The following is a 27,483-nucleotide window of genomic DNA, read 5'->3' on the forward strand; positions in this document are numbered from 1 at the left end:
ATCGTAGGACCTATCAAGTTCATGGGGAGGTGGGGGGTCGGTGTTCTCCTCGGCTTCCTTTTTCCATTTGAGGTGCACGGTTCGGGGGTGGGAGGGGAACTATCTCTTCCCTTCTGGTCGCCTCCGCCATACTGATGCGAAACCAGACTCGGTGCGTCAATCTCAACGCACCTTTTCCTATGTTCTTCACATATTTCTACCTTTTTCCTATCCTGTCTTTCTTCCCTCTTTCCCATTGTTTTTCCCCTACCACTCCTGGCTATCCCGTGTCCCGGCGGGTGGGGCGCACGATGTCGCGAGAAACTGTCAAAATTTTAGATTATGGATAAAATAAAACTCTGCTCCTTTAACGTAAAGGGGCTAAATATTCCAGAGAAAAGGAGGCGGATCCTGTTCGATAGTCATAAACAACGGGTCTCTGTGCTATTGCTCCAGGAGACTCACTTCAAAACTGGAGTGATGCCGCATTGTGTCACGAAAAATTATCCCAAATGGTATCACAGCTCTAACCCGTATTCCAAATCAAAAGGTGTTTCAATAGCTTTCCACAAATCCTTCATGCCTGAAATTCTAGATTCTTTAATTGACAAAAATGGCAGATATATCTTCCTACTCATCTCATGGGCAACGTATAAACTTGTAATAGCCAATGTTTATTTTCCAAACCAAGGGCAACAAACTTTTGGAGCTGAATGCAAGAGGCGTCTTGGGGAGTTTGCTGGCTCCTCTCCTGTGATACTTGGAGGCGACTTTAACATTCCAATGGACCCTGCGGTGGACGTCTCTTCAGGTAGGTCCTCCTATTCTTCATCTTCTATCAACAAAATTAGATCCCAATTACGCAGCCTGAGACTAGTAGATGTCTGGAGAGTTCTAAATCCTACAGTCAGGGATTATAGCTTCTTCTCGAAAATCCATAACACATATAGCAGAATAGATTACTTCTTTATTTCACATAGGTTACTGGACTTACAGATAGAGGCGGACGTGGGGTCGATACTGTGGTCGGATCATGCACCTATTTACTTATCTCTTTCACTTCATTCCGCCTTGGGATCGGGATTCTCCTGGCGTTTGAATGAAAATCTGCTCTTAGATCCACTATGTAAATCCGAGATTGAACAGACAATCGCGAATTTCGTGGCCGACCATGGTGGGGACACCACGTCTCCCACTATGAGATGGGAGGCTTTGAAATGTGTAGTGAGGGGCGTTCTCATTTCCCACGGCGCCCGGTTGAAAAAAGAGAGAGCGGCGGAAATAATTACCCTAACAGATCAAATCCACCAATTAGAAAATCAGCATAAACGAGATCTCGACGCCAGTACATTTGCTCGGCTTACTTCAGTTAGGCAGAAATTACTGACTATCATAGATCAAAAGTCCAAGTGTCTCAGGGAGAGACTCAGAAGCCGCTTTTACCAACTCGGCAATAAAAGTGGTAAGCTTTTAGCCAGAGCCCTTAACAAACACTGCCCTAATACCTACATTCCCTTTATCAAAAACAAAGAAGGGAATAAAGTGTTCAACACTAAAGATATCCTTTCCAACTTTAGCAGATATTACGAATCTCTGTACAATATAACAGGACATTATAAAGATGCACCTCCACAATTTCTTCATAATAAAATTAAATCATACTTGCAGGAACACAAATTGCCCATATTGCCTGAAGGCGACCTAGCCGACCTCGAAAGGGAATTCTCTACAGAAGAGGTTTCCGAAACCATTAGTGCCCTAAAACAAGGAAAAAGCCCGGGCCCGGATGGGTTCTCAGCAGGCTTCTATAAATCATTTACTACACCACTGTGCCCACTGTTTCTGGAGGCCTGCAATTTTGTCTCTTCGGGAGGTTCTTTCCCTGCTCAATCACTCGCCGCCCACATTACAGTGCTTCCCAAACCCGGTAAAGATCTTTCTACATGTAATAATTATCGGCCGATTTCTTTGATAAACGTTGATATTAAAATATACGCTAAAATGTTAGCAAATAGATTATGCCCCCTCTTACCTAAACTAATAAACCAGGACCAGGTAGGCTTCGTTCCAGGGCGAGAGGCGAGAGACAACACAATCAGAACTATTTCTCTACTTGACAGAGCGGGCAGGGAGGGGGACCCCCTGTGTATCATGTCGATTGACGCTGAAAAAGCTTTTGACCGGGTTCACTGGGAATTTATCTTTCAAACCCTGGAAGAAATTGGCTTAAAAGAAAATATGATGCACAGAATTTCTGCTCTATATACCTCTCCTAGTGCCCAGGTCAAGGTCAACGGCAAACTTTCAGACGTGTTTCCGGTCAGGAATGGTACAAGGCAGGGGTGCCCACTCTCTCCCCTCTTATATATACTAACAATGGAGCATTTGGCTGTGGCATTGAGAAATAACCCCTCAATCAAAGGGATAAAATTGCGTTCCGAAGAACATAAGATAGCACTCTTTGCAGACGATATTCTGCTATACATCACGTCCCCATCCACGAGCTTACCAAACATTATCTCGGAACTGCACAAATTCGGCCTCCTAAGTAATTTTAAAATGAACTCCCACAAATCCGAAATCTTAAACATCTCATTACAACTTCCCTTGGTCGAACAACTAAAGACCACTTTTCCATTTAAATGGCGCTTTGACTCCATCACTTACTTAGGCGTTAAAATAACCAGCCAGATATCCAAATTGTTTGAGACCAATTTTACAACGGCCCTACAAAAGGTTAATCTAGATTTAGAAAAATGGCATAGGCTCCAGTTGTCTTGGCTAGGCAGGATCAATGCAGTAAAAATGGATCTCTTACCGCGCCTTTTATACCTTTTCCAAACAATACCTCTATACTTGCCAGCTTCCTTCTTTTCTCGCCTTAAACAAATAATCACCCGGTTCATATGGTCTCATAATCGGGCACGCATTTCCTACACGTTATTAAGCAGATCAAAACTGACAGGCGGTCTAGGCCTCCCAGATCTTGCGATCTATAGTTACGCTTCATTAGGAACATGTATACTAGACCTCTACCACAACATAAATAGTAAAAAATGGGTAAAGCTAGAGAATGATCTGAATGGCTGTGACTCTCAGATTATTCTCTGGTCCGGGGGTGGATCGGGAGCGGGCGCCTGTCTGCCCTTCCTTACACGAAACATATCGCTTCTCATTAAAAATAGAAACTCAGACCTCAAGATCACAACTCTCCCAGGACCTTTGATCCCAATCTACGACAACCCTGCCTTCCCTGCGGGGCTAAAAAGAGAGATGTATTTAAACAAGAGAAAAGATTCCAAACCCATTCTCCATGACTATCTAAAAGAGAACAGGATGAAATCCCTCCAGGAACTATTTCCAGAGGAGGAAGCACCCTTTGCTGATTGGTTTTTTTATGAACAACTCAAAAGTTTCATTTATGCAATCTCTAAACAAACCAATATTGGCAGACCGCTAACCCCCTTTGAGACGTTTTACACTTCAACAAGCCCTCCAGATCATACTGTCTCGCTGCTATATAAAATCTTCCAAGAGGGAAGGGCTCCACTGCAGGGATCACCAGCATTCTTCTCGAAATGGGAAGGTGATCTGGGAAAGCCCTTACTGCCTGAGGATAGAGAAAAAATTCTTCTCTTCACGCTTAGATCGTCATTATACGCGGTGTCACAGGAGAGGAGCTACAAGATCTTGGCAAGATGGTATAGATGTCCCTCTATGGTACATGCCGTGTTCCCCACTACTCCTGACACTTGTTGGAGATGCTTAAAGGAGACTGGCTCTTATATGCACATTTGGTGGGATTGCCCTCCCATAAAAGCCTTATGGTTGGCTGTCTTTGAGCTTTATAACAAGATGTCTATCATTCAGATTCAACCTTCTCCATGCATAGCATTACTATCCCTATGTGATTTGTCGATTTCCCGATATAAAAAGAGCATCCTCAGACACTTCCTCACCGCGGTTAGGAACTTGATCCCACGCTTTTGGAAACAGGAAAAATTTCCCTCACGTGCAGAGTTTGTGGCGGAACTCAATGACATCTATAGGATGGAGCAGTTAATAAATCAATCTCTAGGTAATGTAAATAAAACATATATCACATGGGCCCCCTGGATAGCTTTCAGGGAAACCCCTGACCTGGATCTCTGGATTTCTGAAGCCCGATGTAATACATGACTCGCTCTCGCTTATCATTAGATCATTCATCAGTTTACGTCCTGACAACTGGGACGGGATGATGGCCGCGCCTTTCCCCACCCTGCCCCGTTACCCTACCCAATTCTCTCCTCTTCTTCTACCCCTCTATCTCTTCTCTACTCTAATCTCTTTGTTTGTTTTCCACCCCTTCTTTAGTTTGAATACGCATTGTGATTACTGAATAGTCATAATGAAAATAATATAGGTTATTATTCACTTCAATTGTTCTTCACTGTCAACATATTATAATATCAATCAGTAGTATTACTTTTTAGAATGTTAAGTGCAAGATATATGATGTTGCTGTAATGCATTTCTTGTCTAACGTGTAATTTTACCTGGTATTTTACTGATATACTAGAATGCATCGTTTACTTTTATTCTTCTTGCTTCACTCAATAAACATGATTTAAACAAAAAAAGTTATAGTCCTCAGAATAAAGCGATGCAAAAATAATTATTTTTTCTATAAAATAGTTTTTATCGTATAAAAGCGCCAAAACATAAAAAAATGATATAAATGAGGTATCGCTGTAATCGCACTGACCCGAAGAATAAAACTGCTTTATCAATTTTACCAAACGCGGAATGGTATAAACGCCTCCCCCAAAGAAATTCATGAACAGCTGGTTTTTGGTCATTCTGCCTCACAAAAATCGGAATAAAAAGTGATCAAAAAATGTCACCTGCCCGAAAATGTTACCAATAAAAACGTCAACTCGTCTCGCAAAAAATAAGACCTGACATGACTCTGTGGACCAAAATATGGAAAAATTATAGCTCTCAAAATGTGGTAACGCAAAAAATATTTTTTGCAATAAAAAGCGTCTTTTAGTGTGTGACGGCTGCCAATCATAGAAATACGCTAAAAAACCCGCTATAAAAGTAAATCAAACTCCCCTTCATCACCCCCTTAGTTAGGGAAAAATTAAAAAATTTAAAAAATGTATTTATTTCCATTTTCCCATTAGGGTTAGGGCTAGGGTTAGGGTTGGGGTTAGGGCTAGGGTTAGGGTTGGGGCTAGGGTTAAGGCTACAGTTAGGGTTGGGGCTAAAGTTAGGGTTAGGGTTGGGGCTAAAGTTAGGGTTAGGGTTTGGATTACATTTACGGTTGGGAATAGGGTTTGGATTAGGGCTAGGGGTGTGTCTGGGTTAGAGGTGTGGTTAGGGTTACCGTTGGGATTAGGGTTAGGGGTGTGTTTGGATTAGGGTTTCAGTTATAATTGGGGGGTTTCCACTGTGTAGGCATATCAGGGGCTCTCCAAACGCGACATGGTGTCCGATCTCAATTCCAGCCAATTCTGCGTTGAAAAAGTAAAACAGTGCTCCTTCCCTTCCGTGCTCTCCCGTGTGCCAAAACAGGGGTTTACCCCAACATATGGGGTATCAGCGTACTCAGGACAAATTGGACAACAACTTTTGGGGTCCAATTTCTCCTGTTACCCTTGGGAAAATACAAAACTGGGGGCTAAAAAATAATTTTTGTGGGAAAAAATGGATTTTTTATTTTCACGGCTCTGCGTTATAAACTGTAGTGAAACACTTGGGGGTTCAAAGTTCTCACAACATATCTAGATAAGTTCCTTGGGGGGTCTAGTTTCCAATATGGGGTCACTTGTGGGGGGTTTCTACTGTTTAGGTACATTAGGAGGGCTGCAAACGCAATGTGACGCCTGCAGACCATTCCATCTAAGTCTGCATTCCAAATGGCGCTCCTTCCCTTCCGAGCCCTCCCATGTGCCCAAACTGTGGTTCCCCCCCACATTTGGGGTATCAGCGCACTCAGGACAAATTGGACAACAACTTTTGGGGTCCAATTTCTCCTGTTACCCTCGGGAAAATACAAAACTGGGGGCTATAAAATAATTTTTGTGGGAAAAAATTTTTGTTTTATTTTTACGGCTCTGCATTATAAACTTCTGTGAAGCCCTTGGTGGGTCAAAGTGCTCACCACACATCTAGATAAGTTCCTTAGTCGGTCTACTTTCCAAAATGGTGTCACTTGTGGGGGGTTTCAATGTTTAGGCACATCAGTAGCTCTCCAAATGCAACATGGCGTCCCATCTCAATTCCTGTCAATTTTGCATTGAAAAGTCAAACGGCGCTCCTTCCCTTCCGAGCTCTCCCATGCGCCCAAACAGTGGTTTATCCCCACATATGGGGTATCAGCGTACTCAGGACAAATTGTATAACAACTTTTGGGGTTCAATTTCTTCTCTTACCCTTGGGAAAATAAAAAATTGGGGGCGAAAAGATAATTTTTGTGAAATAAATGATTTTTTATTTTTACGGTTCTGCATTATAATCTTCTGTGAAGCACTTGGTGGATCAAAGTGCTCACCACACCTCTAGATAAGTTCCTTAGGGGGGTCTACTTTCCAAAATGGTGTCACTTGTGGGGGGTTTCAATGTTTAAGCACATCAGTGGCCAGCGTTGGACTGGAGTACCTTGGGCCCACCAGAGAAAAATCATTCTTGGGGCCCACCATGCAGTTTAAAAATATCACACAGGATAGATCCTATATACCACACCACACAGGAGAGCTGTCAGATCCTCTATATACTACATTACACAGGAGAGCTGACAGATCCTCTATATACTACACCACATGGGAGAACTGTCAGATCCTCTATATACTACACCACACAGGAGAGCTGACAGATCCTCTATATACTACACCATACACAGTAATGTGGGTCCAGTGTGTGTAGTAAAATACTTACCGGTGTCCATATTCCACTGCAATGAAGACACAAGCAACGACACAGCGGCAGAAGACGGCGACTGCTACGTATTTTATTACACACAGGGAAGCTTTCTGTTGGGGGGAGACATTGTTTTTATTAGTACGATTTTGGGATAGATGTAAGGTTTTCATCATTTGTTATAGCTTTTTTGTGGAATTGTGGTGAACAGAAAAAAGGACATTCGGCATTTGTTTCTTTTTACGGTGTTTACTGATCAAGTTAATTGTTTTTATAGTTTGATCGATCGGACTTTTCTGAACCCAGCAATACCAAATATTTGTTGTTTTTTATTTTTAAAATATATTTATTTTCAATGGGATAAAAAGGGTGATTTGAACTTTTAGGAATTTTTTTATTTTCTTTTTACCTTTCACTGGTACAGTTAGCCCGCTTAGGCTATGTGCACACGTTGCGGGTTCTCTGCGGATCCGCAGCGTTTTTTGCAGTGCAGAAACGCTGCAGATCCGTAATTGATTTACAGTACAATGTAAATCAATGAGAAAAAAAAAATGCCGTGCACACTTTGCGGAAAATCCGCTGCGGTTTAAAAGAAGTAGCATGTCACTTCTTTTTTGTGAATCTGCAGCGTTTTTGTACCCAGTCCATTATAGAAAACCGCAGGGGTAAAAACCGCAGCAAATCCGCAAGAAAACCGCAGCAAAAACGCACAAAAACCGCAGTGGAACCGCACAAAAAACGCAACAAATCCACAGGTGTGTTTTCTGCCAGGAGAGGCAGAATCCGCACCAGAAATTCCTAAGCCTAATCCGCAACGTGTGCACATAGCCTTAGAGGACATGAAGATGCGATCATCCGATCGCATGTGCTATTATATACAGTGATGTCACAGCATCCCTGCATATAGAAGAAATTATGGTCTCCTTTAAAGCTCGGTTACAGGAAGAAGACCCCTGGCTGTCATGACAACCCATCGGCGACCCACGATCACCTCATGGGCACCAATGGGTGAGAGAATGATGCGCACGCATGCTGGCATGTGTTATATGCTGCTGTCAGAGATTGACACTGCATTTAACACGCGCCATACATGTAAGGCAGATGTCGTAAAGGTGTTAATCACCTGAGGACCCCCTTCACCACTGTGTCACCCAGTATCCTATGGACCCCCTCCCCAACTGTTTCACCTCTATTTTCCTGTGGCCCCCTCCCCCACTATTTCATCTCTATTTTCCTGTGGGCCTGCTCAGAGAGTGAAAGGGGAGCCACAGTAAGGCTATGTGCACACGATGCGGATTTTGCAGCGGATCCGCAGCGTTTCCGCAGGTGCGGGTCAGCAGGAGTTTCCCATGCGTTTACAGTACCATGTAAACCTATGGGAAACAGAAAACGCTGTGCCCATGCTGCGGAAAATACCGCGTGGAAACGCAGCGGTTTACATTCCGCAGCATGTCACTTCTTTCTGCATTTTCCACAGCAGTTTTACAACTGCCCTTATGGAAAACCGCAGTGGAAAACGCAGAAAAACCGCGGTAAATCCATGATAAATCCGCAGCGGTTTTCCACTGCGGATTTAGTAACATAGTAACATAGTAACATAGTTAGTAAGGCCGAAAAAAGACATTTGTCCATCCAGTTCAGCCTATATTCCATCATAATAAATCCCCAGATCTACGTCCTTCTACAGAACCTAATAATTGTATGATACAATATTGTTCTGCTCCAGGAAGACATCCAGGCCTCTTTTGAACCCCTCGACTGAGTTCGCCATCACCACCTCCTCAGGCAAGCAATTCCAGATTCTCACTGCCCTAACAGTAAAGAATCCTCTTCTATGTTGGTGGAAAAACCTTCTCTCCTCCAGACGCAAAGAATGCCCCCTTGTGCCCGTCACCTTCCTTGGTATAAACAGATCCTCAGCGAGATATTTGTATTGTCCCCTTATATACTTATACATGGTTATTAGATCGCCCCTCAGTCGTCTTTTTTCTAGACTAAATAATCCTAATTTCGCTAATCTATCTGGGTATTTTAGTTCTCCCATCCCCTTTATTAATTTTGTTGCCCTCCTTTGTACTCTCTCTAGTTCCATTATATCCTTCCTGAGCACCGGTGCCCAAAACTGGACACAGTACTCCATGTGCGGTCTAACTAGGGATTTGTACAGAGGCAGTATAATGCTCTCATCATGTGTATCCAGACCTCTTTTAATGCACCCCATGATCCTGTTTGCCTTGGCAGCTGCTGCCTGGCACTGGCTGCTCCAGGTAAGTTTATCATTAACTAGGATCCCCAAGTCCTTCTCCCTGTCAGATTTACCCAGTGGTTTCCCATTCAGTGTGTAATGGTGACATTGATTCCTTCTTCCCATGTGTATAACCTTACATTTATCATTGTTAAACCTCATCTGCCACCTTTCAGCCCAAGTTTCCAACTTATCCAGATCCATCTGTAGCAGAATACTATCTTCTCTTGTATTAACTGCTTTACATAGTTTTGTATCATCTGCAAATATCGATATTTTACTGTGTAAACCTTCTACCAGATCATTAATGAATATGTTGAAGAGAACAGGTCCCAATACCGACCCCTGCGGTACCCCACTGGTCACAGCGACCCAGTTAGAGACTATACCATTTATAACCACCCTCTGCTTTCTATCACTAAGCCAGTTACTAACCCATTTACACACATTTTCCCCCAGACCAAGCATTCTCATTTTGTGTACCAACCTCTTGTGCGGCACGGTATCAAACGCTTTGGAAAAATCGAGATATACCACGTCCAATGACTCACCGTTGTCCAGCCTATAGCTTACCTCTTCATAAAAACTGATTAGATTGGTTTGACAGGAGCGATTTCTCATAAACCCATGCTGATATGGAGTTAAACAGTTATTCTCATTGAGATAATCCAGAATAACATCCCTCAGAAACCCTTCAAATATTTTACCAACAATAGAGGTTAGACTTACTGGCCTATAATTTCCAGGTTCACTTTTAGAGCCCTTTTTGAATATTGGCACCACATTTGCTATGCGCCAATCCTGCGGAACAGACCCTGTCGCTATAGAGTCCCTAAAAATAAGAAATAATGGTTTATCTATTACATTACTTAGTTCTCTTAGTACTCGTGGGTGTATGCCATCCGGACCCGGAGATTTATCTATTTTAATCTTATTTAGCCGGTTTCGCACCTCTTCTTGGGTTAGATTGGTGACCCTTAATATAGGGTTTTCATTGTTTCTTGGGATTTCACCTAGCATTTCATTTTCCACCGTGAATACCGTGGAGAAGAAGGTGTTTAATATGTTAGCTTTTTCCTCGTCATCTACAACCATTCTTTCCTCACTATTTTTTAAGGGGCCTACATTTTCAGTTTTTATTCTTTTACTATTGATATTGTTGAAGAACAGTTTGGGATTAGTTTTACTCTCCTTAGCAATGTGCTTCTCTGTTTCCTTTTTGGCAGCTTTAATTAGTTTTTTAGATAAAGTATTTTTCTCCCTATAGTTTTTTAGAGCTTCAATGGTGCCATCCTGCTTTAGTAGTGCAAATGCTTTCTTTTTACTGTTAATTGCCTGTCTTACTTCTTTGTTTAGCCACATTGGGTTTTTCCTATTTCTAGTCCTTTTATTCCCACAAGGTATAAACCGCTTACACTGCCTATTTAGGATGTTCTTAAACATTTCCCATTTATTATCTGTATTCTCATTTCTGAGGATATTGTCCCAGTCTACCAGATTAAGGGCATCTCTAAGCTGTTCAAACTTTGCCTTCCTAAAGTTCAATGTTTTTGTGACTCCCTGACAAGTCCCCCTAGTGAAAGACAGGTGAAACTGTACAATATTGTGGTCGCTATTTCCTAAATGCCCAACCACCTGCAGATTTGTTATTCTGTCAGGTCTATTAGATAGTATTAGGTCTAAAAGTGCTGCTCCTCTGGTTGGATTCTGCACCAATTGTGAAAGATAATTTTTCTTGGTTATTAGCAGAAACCTGTTGCCTTTATGGGTTTCACAGGTTTCTGTTTCCCAGTTAATATCCGGGTAGTTAAAGTCCCCCATAACCAGGACCTCATTATGGGTTGCAGCTTCATCTATCTGCTTTAGAAGTAGACTTTCCATGGTTTCTGTTATATTTGGGGGTTTGTAACAGACTTATTTATCTGCTTATTTATCAAATCCGCTGCAGAAAAATCCGCAGTGGACCCAGAATACGTGTGCACATACCCTAAAATAGAGGTGGTTGACACAATAGGGGAGGGGGCCCACAAGAAAATTAGAATATCACTGTGGGCCCCCTCCCCTGTGTCACCTATAGGATGCATGGGGCCCCCTCCCCTAACTGCCTCTGTGGCCGGAGATCTACTCAGGGTGCCAGCATCATATAGTTATGTACTTACAGTCACACTGACTGCAGCCATCAGACTCCCTCTGCTCCACTGCTGCTTTGGGTAGGACTCCTGACCAATCACAGCGCAGCTCCTTGCCTGAGCTGTGCTGTGAGCTCACACAAAGAAAACTAACGCTGATTGGCTGAATTGCAGCCAATCAGCGTTTACACTGCTGCCCAGGGCTTTGTGGAAGAGGAGCAGAGGACAGAGCACAGGAGACAGGTGACTGCGGGTCAGTTGTTGTGTGCTGTCTGCTCTCAGCCTCACAGTCAGCTGTTCCTCTGACTGCTGGCTGTATTGAGGGTCGGCACTCTGCACACACCGCTCTCCTGGCAAAGTAATGGCAGCGGCAGCAGGTGATGTGAAGGAGCTGCTCCTGCACTTCCCATCACCTGTGCAGTCTGCCAGCCGATGCCGGCTATACAATAACGTGTGCACTGCTGGGTGCATGCTATGAGCATGATGCAGGGCAGGCACAAATGAGGGAGGCAGGGCCCACCGGAGGATTCTCCGGTGTCTCGGTGCCCCAGTCCGACCCTGTCAGTGGCTCTCCAAACGCAACATGGTGTCCCATCTCAATTCCTGTCAATTTTGCATTGAAAAGTCAAATGGCGCTCCTTCCCTTCCGAGCTCTCCCATGCGCCCAAACAGTGGTTTACTCCCACATATGGCATATCAGCATACTCAGGACAAATTGTACAACAACTTTTGTGGTCCAATTTCTTCTCTTACCCTTGGGAAAATAAAAAATTGGGGGCGAAAAGATAATTTTTGTGAAACAAAAAGATTTTTTATTTTTACGGTTCTGCATTATAAACTTCTGTGAAGCACTTGGTGGGTCAAAGTGCTCACCACACCTCTAGATAAGTTCCTTAGGGGGTCTACTTTCCAAAATGGTGTCACTTGTGGGGGGTTTCAATGTTTAGGCACATTAGTGGCTCTCCAAACGCAAAATGGCATCCCATCTCATTTCCAGTCAATTTTGCATTGAAAAGTCAAATGGCGCTCCTTCCCTTCCGAGCTCTATCATGCGCCCAAATAGTGGTTTACCCCCACATGTGGGGTATCGGCGTAATCAGGACAAATTGTACAACAACGTTTGGGGTCCATTTTCTCCTGTTACCCTTGGTAAAATAAAACAAATTGGAGCTGAAGTAAATTTTTTGTGAAAAAAAGTTAAATGTTCATTTTTATTTAAACATTCCAAAAATTCCTGTGAAACACCTGAAGGGTTAATAAACTTCTTAAATGTGGTTTTGAGCACCTTGAGGGGTGCAGTTTTTAGAATGGTGTCACACTTGGGTATTTTCTATCATATAGACCCCTCAAAATGACTTCAAATGTGATGTGGTCCCTAAAAAAAAATGGTGTTGCAAAAATGAGAAATTGCTGGTCAACTTTTAACCCTAATAACTCCCTAACAAAAAAAAAATTGGGGTTCCAAAATTGTGCTGATGTAAAGTAGACATGTGGGAAATGTTACGTATTAAGTATTTTGTGTGACATATCTCTGTGATTTAATTGCATAAAAATTCAAAGTTGGAAAATTGCGAAATTTTCAAAATTTTCGCCAAATTTCCATTTTTTTTTCACAAATAAATGCAGGTAATATCAAAGAAATTTTACCACTATCATGAAGTGCAATATGTCACGAGAAAACATTGTCAGAATCACCAGGATCCGTTGAAGCGTTCCAGAGTTATAACCTCATAAAGGGACAGTGGTCAGGATTGTAAAAATTGGCCTGGTCCATAACGTGCAAACCACCCTTGGGGGTAATGGGGTTAAGGGTACTTAAACCACAGCTTAACGGTGCTGAAAAAAAAGTGTATGGCGCCCCCCAGAGTCGGAGTTTCTCTGGAGTCTCAGCTGCCGACAGTAGCCGAGACCCACAGAGAACATGATTCAGGTTGTTTTTTACTGCCCGGTGTTGCAATTGCCGTCATTAATGGTATAGCAGTGACTGCAAAAAAAAAAAAGTGCAATTTTCCATTTAATTTCTCTCCCCTCTGATGTGATCTCACATTAGAGGAGAGAAAAATACCTCTGGTGTCCAGGCATCCCTTTATGAAGTCTCCCGGGCCACCGGTGTCTTCTTCTGGGAGAAAATGGTGGGCGCATGCGCAGTGCGCCCACCGAGATCTGCCGGCCAACACCCAGCAACAATAGGAAATTTTTCCTATTGGTTCATTTTGATCACTGTGATAAACCCTATCACAGTGATCAAAATAAAAAAAGTAAATCAAACCCCGCTTTATCACCCCCTTAGTTAGGTAAAAATAATAAATTAACAATGCATTTCCATTAGAGTTAGAGGGTTAAAGTTGGGCTGAAGTGAGTTGTGCTTAAATTAGGGTTAAGGCTAGGGTAAGGGCTAGGGTTGGGATTACGGTTAGGGTTGGGAATAGGGTTAGGGGTGTGTTAGGGTTAGGTTTGTGGTTAGAGTTATGATTAGGGTTAGGATTAGAGTTGTGTTGGGGTTAGTGTTGGGATTAGGGTTAGGGGTGTGTTTGGGTTTGGGTTATGGTTAGGCTTGGGATTAAGGTTAGGGGTGTGTTGGGGTTAGGGTTGTGTTTAAGGTTATGATTAGGGGTGTGTTGGGGTTAGGGTTATGGTTAGCGTTGGAATTAGGGTTACAGGTGTGTTGGCTCTAGGTTTGGAGTTAGAATTGGGGAGTTTTCACTGTTAAGGTACATCAGGGGGTGTCCAAATGTGACATAGAAAAGCCATTGATTCCAGTCAATTTTGTGTTCCCTGCCATGTGCCCAAACAGTTGTTACCGCCACATATGGGGTATCAGCATACTCAGGACAAATTGCATAACAACTTTGAGGGTCTAAATTCTCCTGTTACCCTTGGGAAAATAAAAAATTGGGGGTAAAAAGATAGGTAAAAAGAATGATTTTTTATTTTCACGGATCTACGTTCTAAACTTCTGTGAAGCAATTGGGAGTTCAAAGTGCTCACCGCACATCTACAGTAGATAAGGCTGGGTTCACATTGCGTTATAGGCGTCCATTAGACAGACTAAGTTACACCACGGCATAACGCAGTATGGGCGTGCGCTAGCGATGTGCTGTCATTGAGTGACGGACCCTGGGACATGGGCTGCAGCGTTTCCGGGTCCGTCACTGTAGCACAGATAGAGCATCTGCTAGCTCTATCTGCGCTAGCACGATGACATATCGGTACTTGTGTTAACAGCAGCCCATTAACGCATGTGTTGAACGGGCTGCTGTTAAGGCAATGTGAACTTGGCCTAAGTTCCTTGGATCTAGTTTCCAAAATGGTGTCACTTGTGGGTTTTTTTCTGTTTAGGCACATCAGAGGCTCTGCAAACGCGACATGGCGTCCGATCTCAATTCCAGCCAATTCTGCGTTGAAAGCGTCAAACAGCGCTCCTTCCCTTCCGAGCTCTCCCGTGCGCAAAAACCGTGGTTTACCCCCACATAGGGGATATCGGCATTCTTAGGACAAATTGTACAACAACTTTTGTGGCTCATTTTCCCTTTTTAATCTTGGTAAAATAAAAAAATTGTTTCTGAAGTAAAAATGCTTGAAAAAAAAGTAAAATGTTCATTTTTTTCTTTCCACATTGCTTCACTTCCTGTGAAGCATGTAAAGGGTTAAACTTCTTGAATGTGGTTTTGAGCAGATTAAGGGGTGTAGTTTTTAGAATGGTGTCACTTTTCTGTATTTTCTTTCATATAGACCCCACAAAGTGACCTCATAAAAAAATGGTGTTGTAAAAATGAGAAATTGCTGGTCAACTTTTAACCCTTATAACTCCCTAACAAAAAAAATTTTGTTTGCAAACTTGTGCTGATGTAAAGTATACATGTGGGAAATGTTATTTATTATGTATTTTGTGTGACATATCAGTGTGATTTAAGGGCATGAAAATTCAGTTTGAAAATTGCAAAAGGTTAAAAGTTTTCACCATATTTCCATTTTTTTCATAAATAAATGCAAGTCATATCAAATAAATTTTACCTCTAACAAGAAGTACAATATGTCACAAAAAACATTCCCAGAATCAGTGGGATCCATTAAAGTATCCAGAGTTATTACCTCATAAAGTGACAGTGGTCAGAATTGTAAAAATTGACTCGGTCACTAAGGGGTTAAAAACGAACACAAACTACTCCGCTCCCTACACACACGGCTCTGTCCATCCACACTGTAAACCCCTCCTGACCCCACACAGAAACTTCCCCTCATCCAGCACCATGACAACCAGCACAGCAGAGTCCTGCATACACTGAGGCCCCTGATCATGTGACCCCTGACTCCTCCCCTCCTGTGACCTCATCACAGGTCCTTTGCGCACAAAAGAGCCATATAAATGTGGAGTGCGGCTCTGTGGGTGCAGGTAGGTGCTGGAGGCTCCATTATTCTCTATGTGGAGTGCGGCTCTGCGGGTGGAGGTCGGTGCTGGAGGCTCCATTATTCTCTATGTGGAGTGCTGCTCTGCGGGTGGAGGTCGGTGTTGGAGGCTCCATTATTCTCTATGTGAAGTGTGGCTCTGCGGGTGGAGGTCGGTGCTGGAGGCTCCATTATTCTCTATGTGAAGTGCGGGTGGAGGTCGGTGCTGGAGGCTCCATTATTCTCTATGTGAAGTGCGGGTGGAGGTCGGTGCTGGAGGCTCCATTATTCTCTATGTGAAGTGCGGCTCTGCGGGTGGAGGTCGGTGCTGGAGGCTCCATTATTCTCTATGTGAAGTGCGGCTCTGTGGGTGGAGGTCGGTGCTGGAGGCTCCATTATTCTCTATGTGGAGTGCTGCTCTGCGGGTGGAGGTCGGTGCCGGAGGCTCCATTATTCTCTATGTGGAGTGCGGCTCTGCGGGTGGAGGTCGGTGCTGGAGGCTCCATTATTCTCTATGTGGAGTGCGGCTCTGTGGTGGAGGTCGGTGCTGGAGGCTCCATTATTCTCTATGTGAAGTGCGGCTCTGCGGGTGGAGGTCGGTGCTGGAGGCTCCATTATTCTCTATGTGGAGTGCTGCTCTGCGGGTGGAGGTCGGTGTTGGAGGCTCCATTATTCTCTATGTGGAGTGTGGCTCTGCGGGTGGAGGTCGGTGCTGGAGGCTCCATTATTCTCTATGTGAAGTGCGGGTGGAGGTCGGTGCTGGAGGCTCCATTATTCTCTATGTGAAGTGCGGGTGGAGGTCGGTGCTGGAGGCTCCATTATTCTCTATGTGAAGTGCGGCTCTGCGGGTGGAGGTCGGTGCTGGAGGCTCCATTATTCTCTATGTGAAGTGCGGGTGGAGGTCGGTGCTGGAGGCTCCATTATTCTCTATGTGAAGTGCGGGTGGAGGTCGGTGCTGGAGGCTCCATTATTCTCTATGTGGAGTGCGGCTCTGCGGGTGGAGGTCGGTGCTGGAGGCTCCATTATTCTCTATGTGAAGTGCGGCTCTGCGGGTGGAGGTCGGTGCTGGAGGCTCCATTATTCTCTATGTGGAGTGCGGCTCTGTGGGTGGAGGTCGGTGCTGGAGGCTCCATTATTCTCTATGTGGAGTGCGGCTCTGCGGGTGGAGGTCGGTGCTGAGGCTCCATTATTCTCTATGTGGAGTGCGGCTCTGTGGGTGGAGGTCGGTGCTGGAGGCCCCATTATTCTCTATGTGGAGTGCGGCTCTGCGGGTGGAGGTCGGTGCTGAGGCTCCATTATTCTCTATGTGGAGTGCGGCTCTGTGGGTGGAGGTCGGTGCTGGAGGCCCCATTATTCTCTATGTGGAGTGCGGCTCTGCGGTGGAGGTCGGTGCTGGAGGCTCCATTATTCTCTATGTGGAGTGCGGCTCTGCGGGTGGAGGTCGGTGCTGGAGGCTCCATTATTCTCTATGTGGAGTGCGGCTCTGCGGGTGGAGGTCGGTGCTGGAGGCCCCATTATTCTCTATGTGGAGTGCGGCTCTGTGGGTGGAGGTCGGTGCAGGAGGCCCCATTATTCTCTATGTGGAGTGCGGGTGGAGGTCGGTGCTGGAGGCTCCATTATTCTCTATGTGGAGTGCGGCTCTGCGGGTGGAGGTCGGTGCTGGAGGCTCCATTATTCTCTATGTGGAGTGCGGCTCTGTGGGTGGAGGTCGGTGCAGGAGGCCCCATTATTCTCTATGTGGAGTGCGGGTGGAGGTCGGTGCTGGAGGCTCCATTATTCTCTATGTGGAGTGCGGCTCTGTGGGTGGAGGTCGGTGCAGGAGGCCCCATTATTCTCTATGTGGAGTGCGGGTGGAGGTCGGTGCTGGAGGCTCCATTATTCTCTATGTGGAGTGCGGCTCTGCGGGTGGAGGTCGGTGCTGAGGCTCCATTATTCTCTATGTGGAGTGCGGCTCTGCGGTGGAGGTCGGTGCTGGAGGCTCCATTATTCTCTATGTGGAGTGCGGCTCTGTGGGTGGAGGTCGGTGCTGGAGGCTCCATTATTCTCTATGTGGAGTGCGGCTCTGCGGGTGGAGGTCGGTGCTGGAGGCCCCATTATTCTCTATGTGGAGTGCGGCTCTGCGGGTGGAGGTCGGTGCTGGAGGCTCCATTATTCTCTATGTGGAGTGTGGCTCTGCGGGTGGAGGTCGGTGCTGGAGGCTCCATTATTCTCTATGTGGAGTGCGGCTCTGCGGGTGGAGGTCGGTGCTGGAGGCTCCATTATTCTCTATGTGGAGTGTGGCTCTGCGGGTGGAGGTCGGTGCTGGAGGCTCCATTATTCTCTGTGTGGAGTGCTGCTCTGCGGGTGGAGGTCAGTGCTGGAGGCTCCATTATTCTCTATGTGGAGTGCTGCTCTGCGGGTGGAGGTCGGTGCTGGAGGCTCCATTATTCTCTGTGTGGAGTGCTGCTCTGCGGGTGGAGGTCGGTGCTGGAGGCTCCATTGTTCTCAATGTGGAGTGCTGCTCTGCGGGTGGAGGTCGGTGCTGGAGGCTCCATTATTCTCTATGTGGAGTGCGGCTCTGCGGGTGGAGGTAGGTGCTGGAGGCTCCATTATTCTCTATGTGGAGTGTGGCTCTGCGGGTGGAGGTCGGTGCTGGAGGCTCCATTATTCTCTATGTGGAGTGTGGCTCTGCGGGTGGAGGTAGGTGCTGGAGGCTCCATTATTCTCTATGTGGAGTGCGGCTCTGCGGGTGGAGGTCGGTGCTGGAGGCTCCATTATTCTCTATGTGGAGTGTGGCTCTGCGGGTGGAGGTAGGTGCTGGAGGCTCCATTATTCTCTATGTGGAGTGCGGCTCTGCGGGTGGAGGTCGGTGCTGGAGGCTCCATTATTCTCTATGTGGAGTGTGGCTCTGCGGGTGGAGGTCGGAGCTGGAGGCTCCATTATTCTCTATGTGGAGTGCGGCTCTGTGGGTGGAGGTCGGTGCTGGAGGCTCCATTATTCTCTATGTGGAGTGCGGGTGGAGGTCGGTGCTGGAGGCTCCATTATTCTCTATGTGGAGTGCGGCTCTGCGGGTGGAGGTCAGTGCTGGAGGCTCCATTATTCTCTATGTGGAGTGCGGCTCTGCGGGTGGAGGTCGGTGCTGGAGGCTCCATTATTCTCTATGTGGAGTGCGGCTCTGCGGGTGGAGGTAGGTGCTGGAGGCCCCATTATTCTCTATGTGGAGTGCGGCTCTGCGGGTGGAGGTAGGTGCTGGAGGCCCCATTATTCTCTATGTGGAGTGCGGCTCTGCGGTGGAGGTCGGTGCTGGAGGCTCCATTATTCTCTATGTGGAGTGCGGCTCTGCGGGTGGAGGTCGGTGCTGGAGGCCCCATTATTCTCTATGTGGAGTGCGGCTCTGCGGGTGGAGGTTGGTGCTGGAGGCCCCATTATTCTCTATGTGGAGTGCGGCTCTGTGGGTGGAGGTCGGTGCAGGAGGCCCCATTATTCTCTATGTGGAGTGCGGCTCTGCGGGTGGAGGTCGGTGCTGGAGGCTCCATTATTCTATGTGGAGTGCGGCTCTGCGGGTGGAGGTCGGTGCTGGAGGCTCCATTATTCTATGTGGAGTGCGGCTCTGTGGGTGGAGGTCGGTGCTGGAGGCTCCATTATTCTCTATGTGGAGTGCGGCTCTGTGGGTGGAGGTCGGTGCAGGAGGCCCCATTATTCTCTATGTGGAGTGCGGGTGGAGGTCGGTGCTGGAGGCTCCATTATTCTCTATGTGGAGTGCGGCTCTGTGGGTGGAGGTCGGTGCAGGAGGCCCCATTATTCTCTATGTGGAGTGCGGGTGGAGGTCGGTGCTGGAGGCTCCATTATTCTCTATGTGGAGTGCGGCTCTGCAGGTGGAGGTAGGTGCTGGAGGCTCCATTATTCTCTATGTGGAGTGCGGCTCTGCGGGTGGAGGTAGGTGCTGGAGGCTCCATTATTCTCTATGTGGAGTGCGGGTGGAGGTCAGTGCTGGAGGCTCCATTATTCTCTATGTGGAGTGCGGCTCTGCGGGTGGAGGTCGGTGTTGGAGGCTCCATTATTCTCTATGTGGAGTGTGGCTCTGCGGGTGGAGGTCGGTGCTGGAGGCTCCATTATTCTCTATGTGGAGTGCTGCTCTGCGGGTGGAGGTCGGTGCTGGAGGCTCCATTATTCTCTATGTGGAGTGCGGCTCTGCGGGTGGAGGTCGGTGCTGGAGGCTCCATTATTCTCTATGTGGAGTGTGGCTCTGCGGGTGGAGGTCGGTGCTGGAGGCCCCATTATTCTCTATGTGGAGTGCGGCTCTGCGGGTGGAGGTTGGTGCTGGAGGCCCCATTATTCTCTATATGAAGTGTGGCTCTGCGGGTGGAGGTCGGTGCTGGACGCCCCATTATTCTCTATGTGGAGTGCGGCTCTGCGGGTGGAGGTCGGTGCTGGAGGCTCCATTATTCTCTATGTGGAGTGCGGCTCTGTGGGTGGAGGTCGGTGCAGGAGGCCCCATTATTCTCTATGTGGAGTGCGGGTGGAGGTCGGTGCTGGAGGCTCCATTATTCTCTATGTGGAGTGCGGCTCTGCGGGTGGAGGTCGGTGCTGGAGGCCCCATTATTCTCTATGTGGAGTGTGGCTCTGCGGGTGGAGGTCGGTGCTGGAGGCTCCATTATTCTCTATGTGGAGTGCTGCTCTGCGGGTGGAGGTCGGTGCTGGAGGCTCCATTATTCTCTATGTGGAGTGCGGCTCTGTGGGTGGAGGTCGGAGCTGGAGGCTCCATTATTCTCTATGTGGAGTGCGGCTCTGCGGGTGGAGGTCGGTGCTGGAGGCTCCATTATTCTCTATGTGGAGTGCGGGTGGAGGTCGGTGCTGGAGGCTCCATTATTCTCTATGTGGAGTGCGGCTCTGCGGGTGGAGGTCGGTGCTGGAGGCTCCATTATTCTCTATGTGGAGTGCGGGTGGAGGTCGGTGCTGGAGGCTCCATTATTCTCTATGTGGAGTGCGGCTCTGCGGGTGGAGGTAGGTGCTGGAGGCTCCATTATTCTCTATGTGGAGTGCGGCTCTGCGGGTGGAGGTCGGTGCTGGAGGCTCCATTATTCTCTATGTGGAGTGCGGGTGGAGGTCGGTGCTGGAGGCTCCATTATTCTCTATGTGGAGTGCGGCTCTGCGGGTGGAGGTCAGTGCTGGAGGCTCCATTATTCTCTATGTGGAGTGCGGCTCTGCGGGTGGAGGTCGGTGCTGGAGGCTCCATTATTCTCTATGTGGAGTGCGGCTCTGCAGGTGGAGGTAGGTGCTGGAGGCTCCATTATTCTCTATGTGGAGTGCGGCTCTGCGGGTGGAGGTAGGTGCTGGAGGCTCCATTATTCTCTATGTGGAGTGCGGCTCTGCGGGTGGAGGTAGGTGCTGGAGGCTCCATTATTCTCTATGTGGAGTGCGGCTCTGCGGGTGGAGGTCGGTGCTGGAGGCTCCATTATTTATGTGGAGTGCGGGTGGAGGTCGGTGCTGGAGGCTCCATTATTCTCTATGTGGAGTGTGGCTCTGCGGGTGGAGGTCGGTGCTGGAGGCTCCATTATTCTCTGTGTGGAGTGCTGCTCTGCGGGTGGAGGTCAGTGCTGGAGGCTCCATTATTCTCTATGTGGAGTGCTGCTCTGCGGGTGGAGGTCGGTGCTGGAGGCTCCATTATTCTCTATGTGGAGTGCGGCTCTGCGGGTGGAGGTCGGTGCTGGAGGCTCCATTATTTATGTGGAGGTCGGTGCTGGAGGCTCCATTATTCTCTATGTGGAGTGTGGCTCTGCGGGTGGAGGTCGGTGCTGGAGGCTCCATTATTCTCTGTGTGGAGTGCTGCTCTGCGGGTGGAGGTCAGTGCTGGAGGCTCCATTATTCTCTATGTGGAGTGCTGCTCTGCGGGTGGAGGTCGGTGCTGGAGGCTCCATTATTCTCTATGTGGAGTGCGGCTCTGCGGGTGGAGGTCGGTGCTGGAGGCTCCATTATTCTCTATGTGGAGTGTGGCTCTGCGGGTGGAGGTCGGTGCTGGAGGCTCCATTATTCTCTATGTGGAGTGTGGCTCTGCGGGTGGAGGTAGGTGCTGGAGGCTCCATTATTCTCTATGTGGAGTGCGGCTCTGTGGGTGGAGGTCGGAGCTGGAGGCTCCATTATTCTCTATGTGGATTGCGGCTCTGCGGGTGGAGGTCGGTGCTGGAGGCTCCATTATTCTCTATGTGGAGTGCGGGTGGAGGTCGGTGCTGGAGGCTCCATTATTCTCTATGTGGAGTGCGGCTCTGCGGGTGGAGGTCTGTGCTGGAGGCTCCATTATTCTCTATGTGGAGTGCGGGTGGAGGTCGGTGCTGGAGGCTCCATTATTGGATGTGGAGATACAGGGTCAGTGGTTGCCCTCATCCTCTGTCTCGGTTGTCTTTAGAAAGACTGTATCACACCACTAAACGTCCGCTCTCTCTCTCCCCGTGGGAAGAAAACTACTCAGACAACAGAGGATGAGGGTAACACAATGTGGCAATGCTTTATTGAACCACAAAACAGGCAGATAACACGTAGATCAGTCCCACAAGACATTAGAGTCTCACCCTTCCGCTGACTCACCAGGATAATGGCAGCTGTGACTTCAGATCTTTCAGGGTCGCTACCCCACCTGTGGCACCACACAGAGAGGAGGTAACAACAAGTGTAGGAAGATGAGTCCATGGAGTCCATCCAAGGTACAAGGCCAGTTGATCAAATGATCGCAACTTCTCCGAACATCTCCATGAACCAGGTGACCGGCAGGTCCCAATCTTGGCTTTCTCCAAACGTATCCATGGTCCAGCGATGGTCACATGTGGCGGCTCTGTATTTCTTCAGTTGGAGTGATAATGCCATGACTTCTGTAATGTAGACTCCCTGGACACAGGCAGATCCTCCTTTTTATAGGTCACAACTTCTCATTCAGTGATTCCTCTACAGTCTTGGGGGAAGGTGGAAGGAGGCCATCCCTCACTGCTAGAGTGTGCAAACAACATGCATAGATTGTCCTTCATGTTGCAGACCACCAAAGAGTCATCAATGTATTAGCAAACATTCAAACATTGTGCCTTTATTTCCCAATGACAGTAGAACAATACAAGCACAGATACAATAGCTAATCCACAGCCAGTGAACAATACTTTAGCTACAATAAGGCCCAACATTCATTGTCACATGAACTCTAACTCATGCCCCTGGGCCTACTGAAATAATAAGTTTGGATAATTCAGATTAAATGCAGAGTCACCACACTGGGCGTGGGGGACTTTAACCTCTTCAGCAGTGAGACTCTTGGTGTTTCTTTTTGGTGTGAACAGTAACGTAACAGCTGCCACTTTTCCTGGCTCTTCCCGATTGCATTGGTGCGTTGGCAATCGAGGTAATATTTTGGGGGATTTATGTCAGCTGGCTTCAATCCTAGTGGTTAGTGTTGGAGGGACATCTGTCAAACACCCCCATTACAAACCCAGTAAACTGAAAGAAAAAAAATTCTCAGAAAAATGATTTATTTGAAAAAACAAAACTCCCTTACCCCAATTTATTAAAAAAAAAATTAATAAGCCATGCTGTTTCGAAGGAGTCCACAGATTCCAACATGGTTTACAAATGGCAACCTGAAAAACATAAAATAAAAAGAGAAAATTAAATAAATATAGACAAGAGACAGTCCTTCATTCTCTATCATAGTACAACCTATGGAGCCTTGTTCTTAGATCAAAGCATCATAGGTCAGTTTGGTTCTCACAGTACAGCCATTCCCCCCACACAGTATAATGTTCCCACAATACCACCATCCCCCCATATACTGCATAATTGTGATGCAAGTCAATACTCATTGACAAGCCACGAGGCTGGGTAATCAAAAGGTCTGAGGTCAGGAGCCAGGTGGGTACTTCATAGACAGAGGGGTGATAGAAAAAAAATCGTCAGGTCATGGTCCAGGGGTCAAAATACCAGGGAGATAGCGGATCAAGCAAAGGGTGAAAACACAGATTCAGAGCACAGTCCTCGGTCAGGCAGCAGTAGAACAGAGCACAGTGTAACAAGGCAAACATACACCAGTGAACAAGAAGCTCCAATTTGCACTAGTCTGAGGCAGAGAGCTGGCTAATTATCCAGCTAATTATCTGAACCAGCCTCAGTATATGTATTCATGAACAGACCCACCATCAGTATGCAAATACGTCACCAGAACCACCATAGGTACATAAATACATGACCAGAACCATGAGTAGGTGAATACAAGAACCAAGCTTAACACGACAATCAATTGTAATATCAAGTCAGCCCTACAGCTCCCAGTATGTCTTTTTAAAAATGGCAAGAAGATACTTGGAGTTGTTATTAACAGCCATCATCACACTGCGGACCATACAATGAACATTTACATCCAGGTATCTTATGGATTACATCTTCTCTGGTCGCCTTTCTTTCCCTCTCCATCTTGTTTAGATGACATGATGACTTTTCACAGCCACAGCTGGTCTCTGCAGACCTCCATCTTCTCCAGTCTTTTGCAGCACATCATGCTCAGTCCCAACAAACTTATGATTCCTACAGCCAATAAGTTGCTGATGCAATGGCCAACTTAGCCAGTGATTGGGAGCATGGAGGAGATGTCTTAGTCAGTAATTCAACTTGTGTTCCAGTTCATACAGGACTAGAGAATAGAACGTGTTGATGTTGTATCTCCTGATATGTTTCTCCTTGTTGTCATAATTTATGATGTTACATCGGCTCATTTTCTTCCTATTCATTTTCCTGTAATATCAGATCCTCTCAGTGGACATCTTGTATATTAGGAGATTGTTTCTGAATTAATCATCAAGGATGGATATGGACAGGGACAAGATGGCGGAGAGGATATTACACCTCACCCTAGAGATCCTCTTCCGGCTTACTGGAGAGGTGAGAGATTCTGATGACGTCACATTACATCATTCTTATCTATGGGAATAACAGATGGACAGAACTGGAGAGGTGAGGACTCCGGAAATGTCTGTAGTGAGATTTATTAATGTGTCTCTCCATAACCAGGATTACACGGTAGTGAAGAAGTCCTCTGTTGAGCGCTGTCAGGACCCTGTGTTTGAGGGATGGGGAAGACCCCTGAGGTCAATCATGGAGGCCCCACGTTACCCGCTGATACATGAGAACATCTATGACCAGAAGATCCTAGAACTCGCCTACAAGATGGTTGAGCTGCTGACTGGAGAGGTGACACTGCTGGGAATGCTGGGACATTATACAGTAATGCTATGAAGGGATCGGGGGATGACGGTATCATTGTATGTGTCAGGTTCCTATAAGATGTCAGGATGTCTCCATCTATTTCTCTCTGGAGGAGTGGGAGTATTTAGAAGGACACAAAGATGTGTACAAGGACGTCATGATGGAGGTTCCCAAGCCCCTCACATCACCAGGTAATAGACAGGACTAAATACACATGGCCTATAATTATCTGTATGTAAAGAATGAATTCAGTCCCTGTATGTGTTTCCTCCAGATCTATCCAGGAAGAGGACAACACCAGAGAGAAGTCCTTGTCCTCTTCTTCCACAGGACTGTAAACAGGAAGATCCCAATGTTCCTCAGGATCATCAGGTAGATGGAGATAAGGTGTCATGAGATCTCCTCTATGATATGTAGACTGCTGTGAAGGTCTTGTGCTCAGTCATGTTTTTTTTTCCACCAGTATTATATGTTTTATACTTGTGTAATGAGAACAATGGAGATGGCAGGATTAGAGCTGATCATAGCTGTGACTTCTCCATCTGTCTGACGTTTACAATTTTTGTTCCAGGGTGAAGATCTGACCCATATTAATACTACAGAGACATATGTGAGAGGTGATGAGTGTTGTAAAGAGGAGATTCCTTCATATGACTACCCAGGTGAGTAGTGACCACTCAATAAAGAGAAGTCACAGATTCTTCTCAGTCACCGGCTGTGGCTACTTTATTAGGCCGGTTTCACACGTCAGTGTCTCCGGTACGTGAGGATAAAATTTTTCTCATGTACCGGAGCTACTGACACACGTAGACACATAAAAATCAATGCATCTGTGCAGATGTCATTGATTTTTTTGCGGACCGTGTCTCCGTGTGCCAAACACGAAGACATGTCAGTGTTCATGGGAGCGCACGTATTACACGGACTCATTAAAGTCAATGGGTCCGTGTAAAACACGTACCGCACACGCACACACCCCCCCCCACTGGTGCTGAAGCCGCGATTCATATCTTCCCTGCAGCAGCGTTTGCTGCAGAGAAGATATGAATAATAGTGTTTAAAATAAAGATCTATGTGCCCATAGGGGTGGAGCCGCATATTCATTACTGTAATCGGCGGCCCACGTGACCGCATACAGGAGAAGATGCGGCCAGAACAGGAAGCAGCGACAGCCAGCGAGGGAGCCTGGTGAGTATTTTTAGAACAGCAGGGGGGGGGCGCACAGGGGGTGGAGGGGCGCACAGGGGGTTACATAGATCTTTATTTTAAACACTATTATTCATATCTTCTCTGCAGCAAACGCTGCTGCAGGGAAGATATGAATCGCGGCTTCAGCACCAGATTCTGGTACGTGTGGTACCCAGCACGGTGCGTGTGGTACCCAGTGGGTACACGTGTGCCACACTGATGTGCCACAGAAACGTAGGGGCACACGGACACGGATAATTCCGGTACCTTTTTTTTTTTTTTTCCCCCCCGATACCGGAATTATCTGGACGTGTGAAACCGGCCTTAGTGGAGTAGTTCTATTGAACATACAACCTTGAGGATCCACCTACCTCAAGGGATTAGAAGATTCTGACCGTTACCTGCCCAGATCTGTAATCTACAAAGCCAAATAACAGTGTACATAGAACGTGCTGACAGTTAGAAAATCACTTGCAGAAAAATACTATGATGGTCCTCTAAGAGAAAGCGGAGGGTAATGATGCTGTTGGTTTCCTAGAATCCTGATTATGTATGAGCGAATGTGCTCAGTGATACTCGGATATCACTTGATTATCTGGGTGCTCGGATGTGCTTGTTACTCGGCAAACATTAGCCGGTGCTCGATTTCAAATCGAATCGCCACACCGCGTGTGTGGCGCCTGTTACACGGCCAAAAAACATGTGGGTATTGCCTGCGGGTCACTGTATTGCTGTAGCCATCTTGGTAGTGGCACTACTCGCTCTGTGACAGTTGTTATTGGAGGGAAAGAGAGTGCTTGTCCAGGCGTGTGTGTACAGTACAATGAATTAGTCCTGCAGTGTAGATACTGGTGCTGAAGCTGAACCATCATACTAAGGCTGGGGTCACACTTAACGTATGAAAAATCAGTCCGAGTGTTCCTGCCGAGAGTCACACGAGTGTAATGTGAGTGTCATGCGAGTACAATCCGATTTTTCACAGCTAGCATCTGATTTACATCCGAATGCAATGCGATTTTTATCAAGAGCTTTTGCATACAGCAATTCTCTGATATTTACACATCGATTTCAAAGCAATTATTTGTCAGAACACACACATATTATATACACTGCTCAAAAAAATAAAGGGAACACTTAAACAACAGAATATAACTCCAAATTAACCAAACTTCTGTTAAATAAAATGGTTCACTTATGAAGCAACATTGACAATCAACGTCACATGCTGTTGTGCAAATGGAATAGACAACAGATGGAAATTATTGGCAATAATCAAGACACCCTTAATAAAGGAGTGGTTCTGCAGGTGGGGACCACAGAACACATCTCAGTACCAATGCTTTCTGGCTGATGCTTTGGTCACTTTTGAATGTTGGTTGTGCTTTCACACTCGTGGTAGCATGAGACGGACTCTACAATCCACTCAAGTGGCTCATG

General features: G+C 46.7%; 1 protein-coding gene across 2 annotated transcripts in view; it reads left to right on the plus strand.

The window, feature by feature from the left end:
- Positions 1-15,604: 15,604 nt before the first annotated feature.
- Positions 15,605-27,483, plus strand: part of LOC138663157 (oocyte zinc finger protein XlCOF22-like) — a 41,260-nt gene continuing 29,381 nt past the window's right edge. Inside the window, exons 1-6 of one of the 2 annotated variants that reach the window (XM_069749303.1) lie at positions 15,605-15,652; positions 24,400-24,534; positions 24,664-24,843; positions 24,926-25,049; positions 25,133-25,230; positions 25,430-25,520. In XM_069749303.1, the coding sequence (XP_069605404.1) occupies positions 24,457-24,534; positions 24,664-24,843; positions 24,926-25,049; positions 25,133-25,230; positions 25,430-25,520 (571 nt within the window). In that variant the 5' untranslated portion in view covers positions 15,605-15,652; positions 24,400-24,456. Of the gene's footprint in view, positions 15,653-24,330; positions 24,535-24,663; positions 24,844-24,925; positions 25,050-25,132; positions 25,231-25,429; positions 25,521-27,483 lie in introns of those variants that run through there. The other variant, XM_069749304.1, reaches the window with a different exon arrangement.

Source organism: Ranitomeya imitator, chromosome 2, assembly GCF_032444005.1.
Source record: "Ranitomeya imitator isolate aRanImi1 chromosome 2, aRanImi1.pri, whole genome shotgun sequence".
NCBI lineage: Eukaryota > Metazoa > Chordata > Amphibia > Anura > Dendrobatidae > Ranitomeya > Ranitomeya imitator.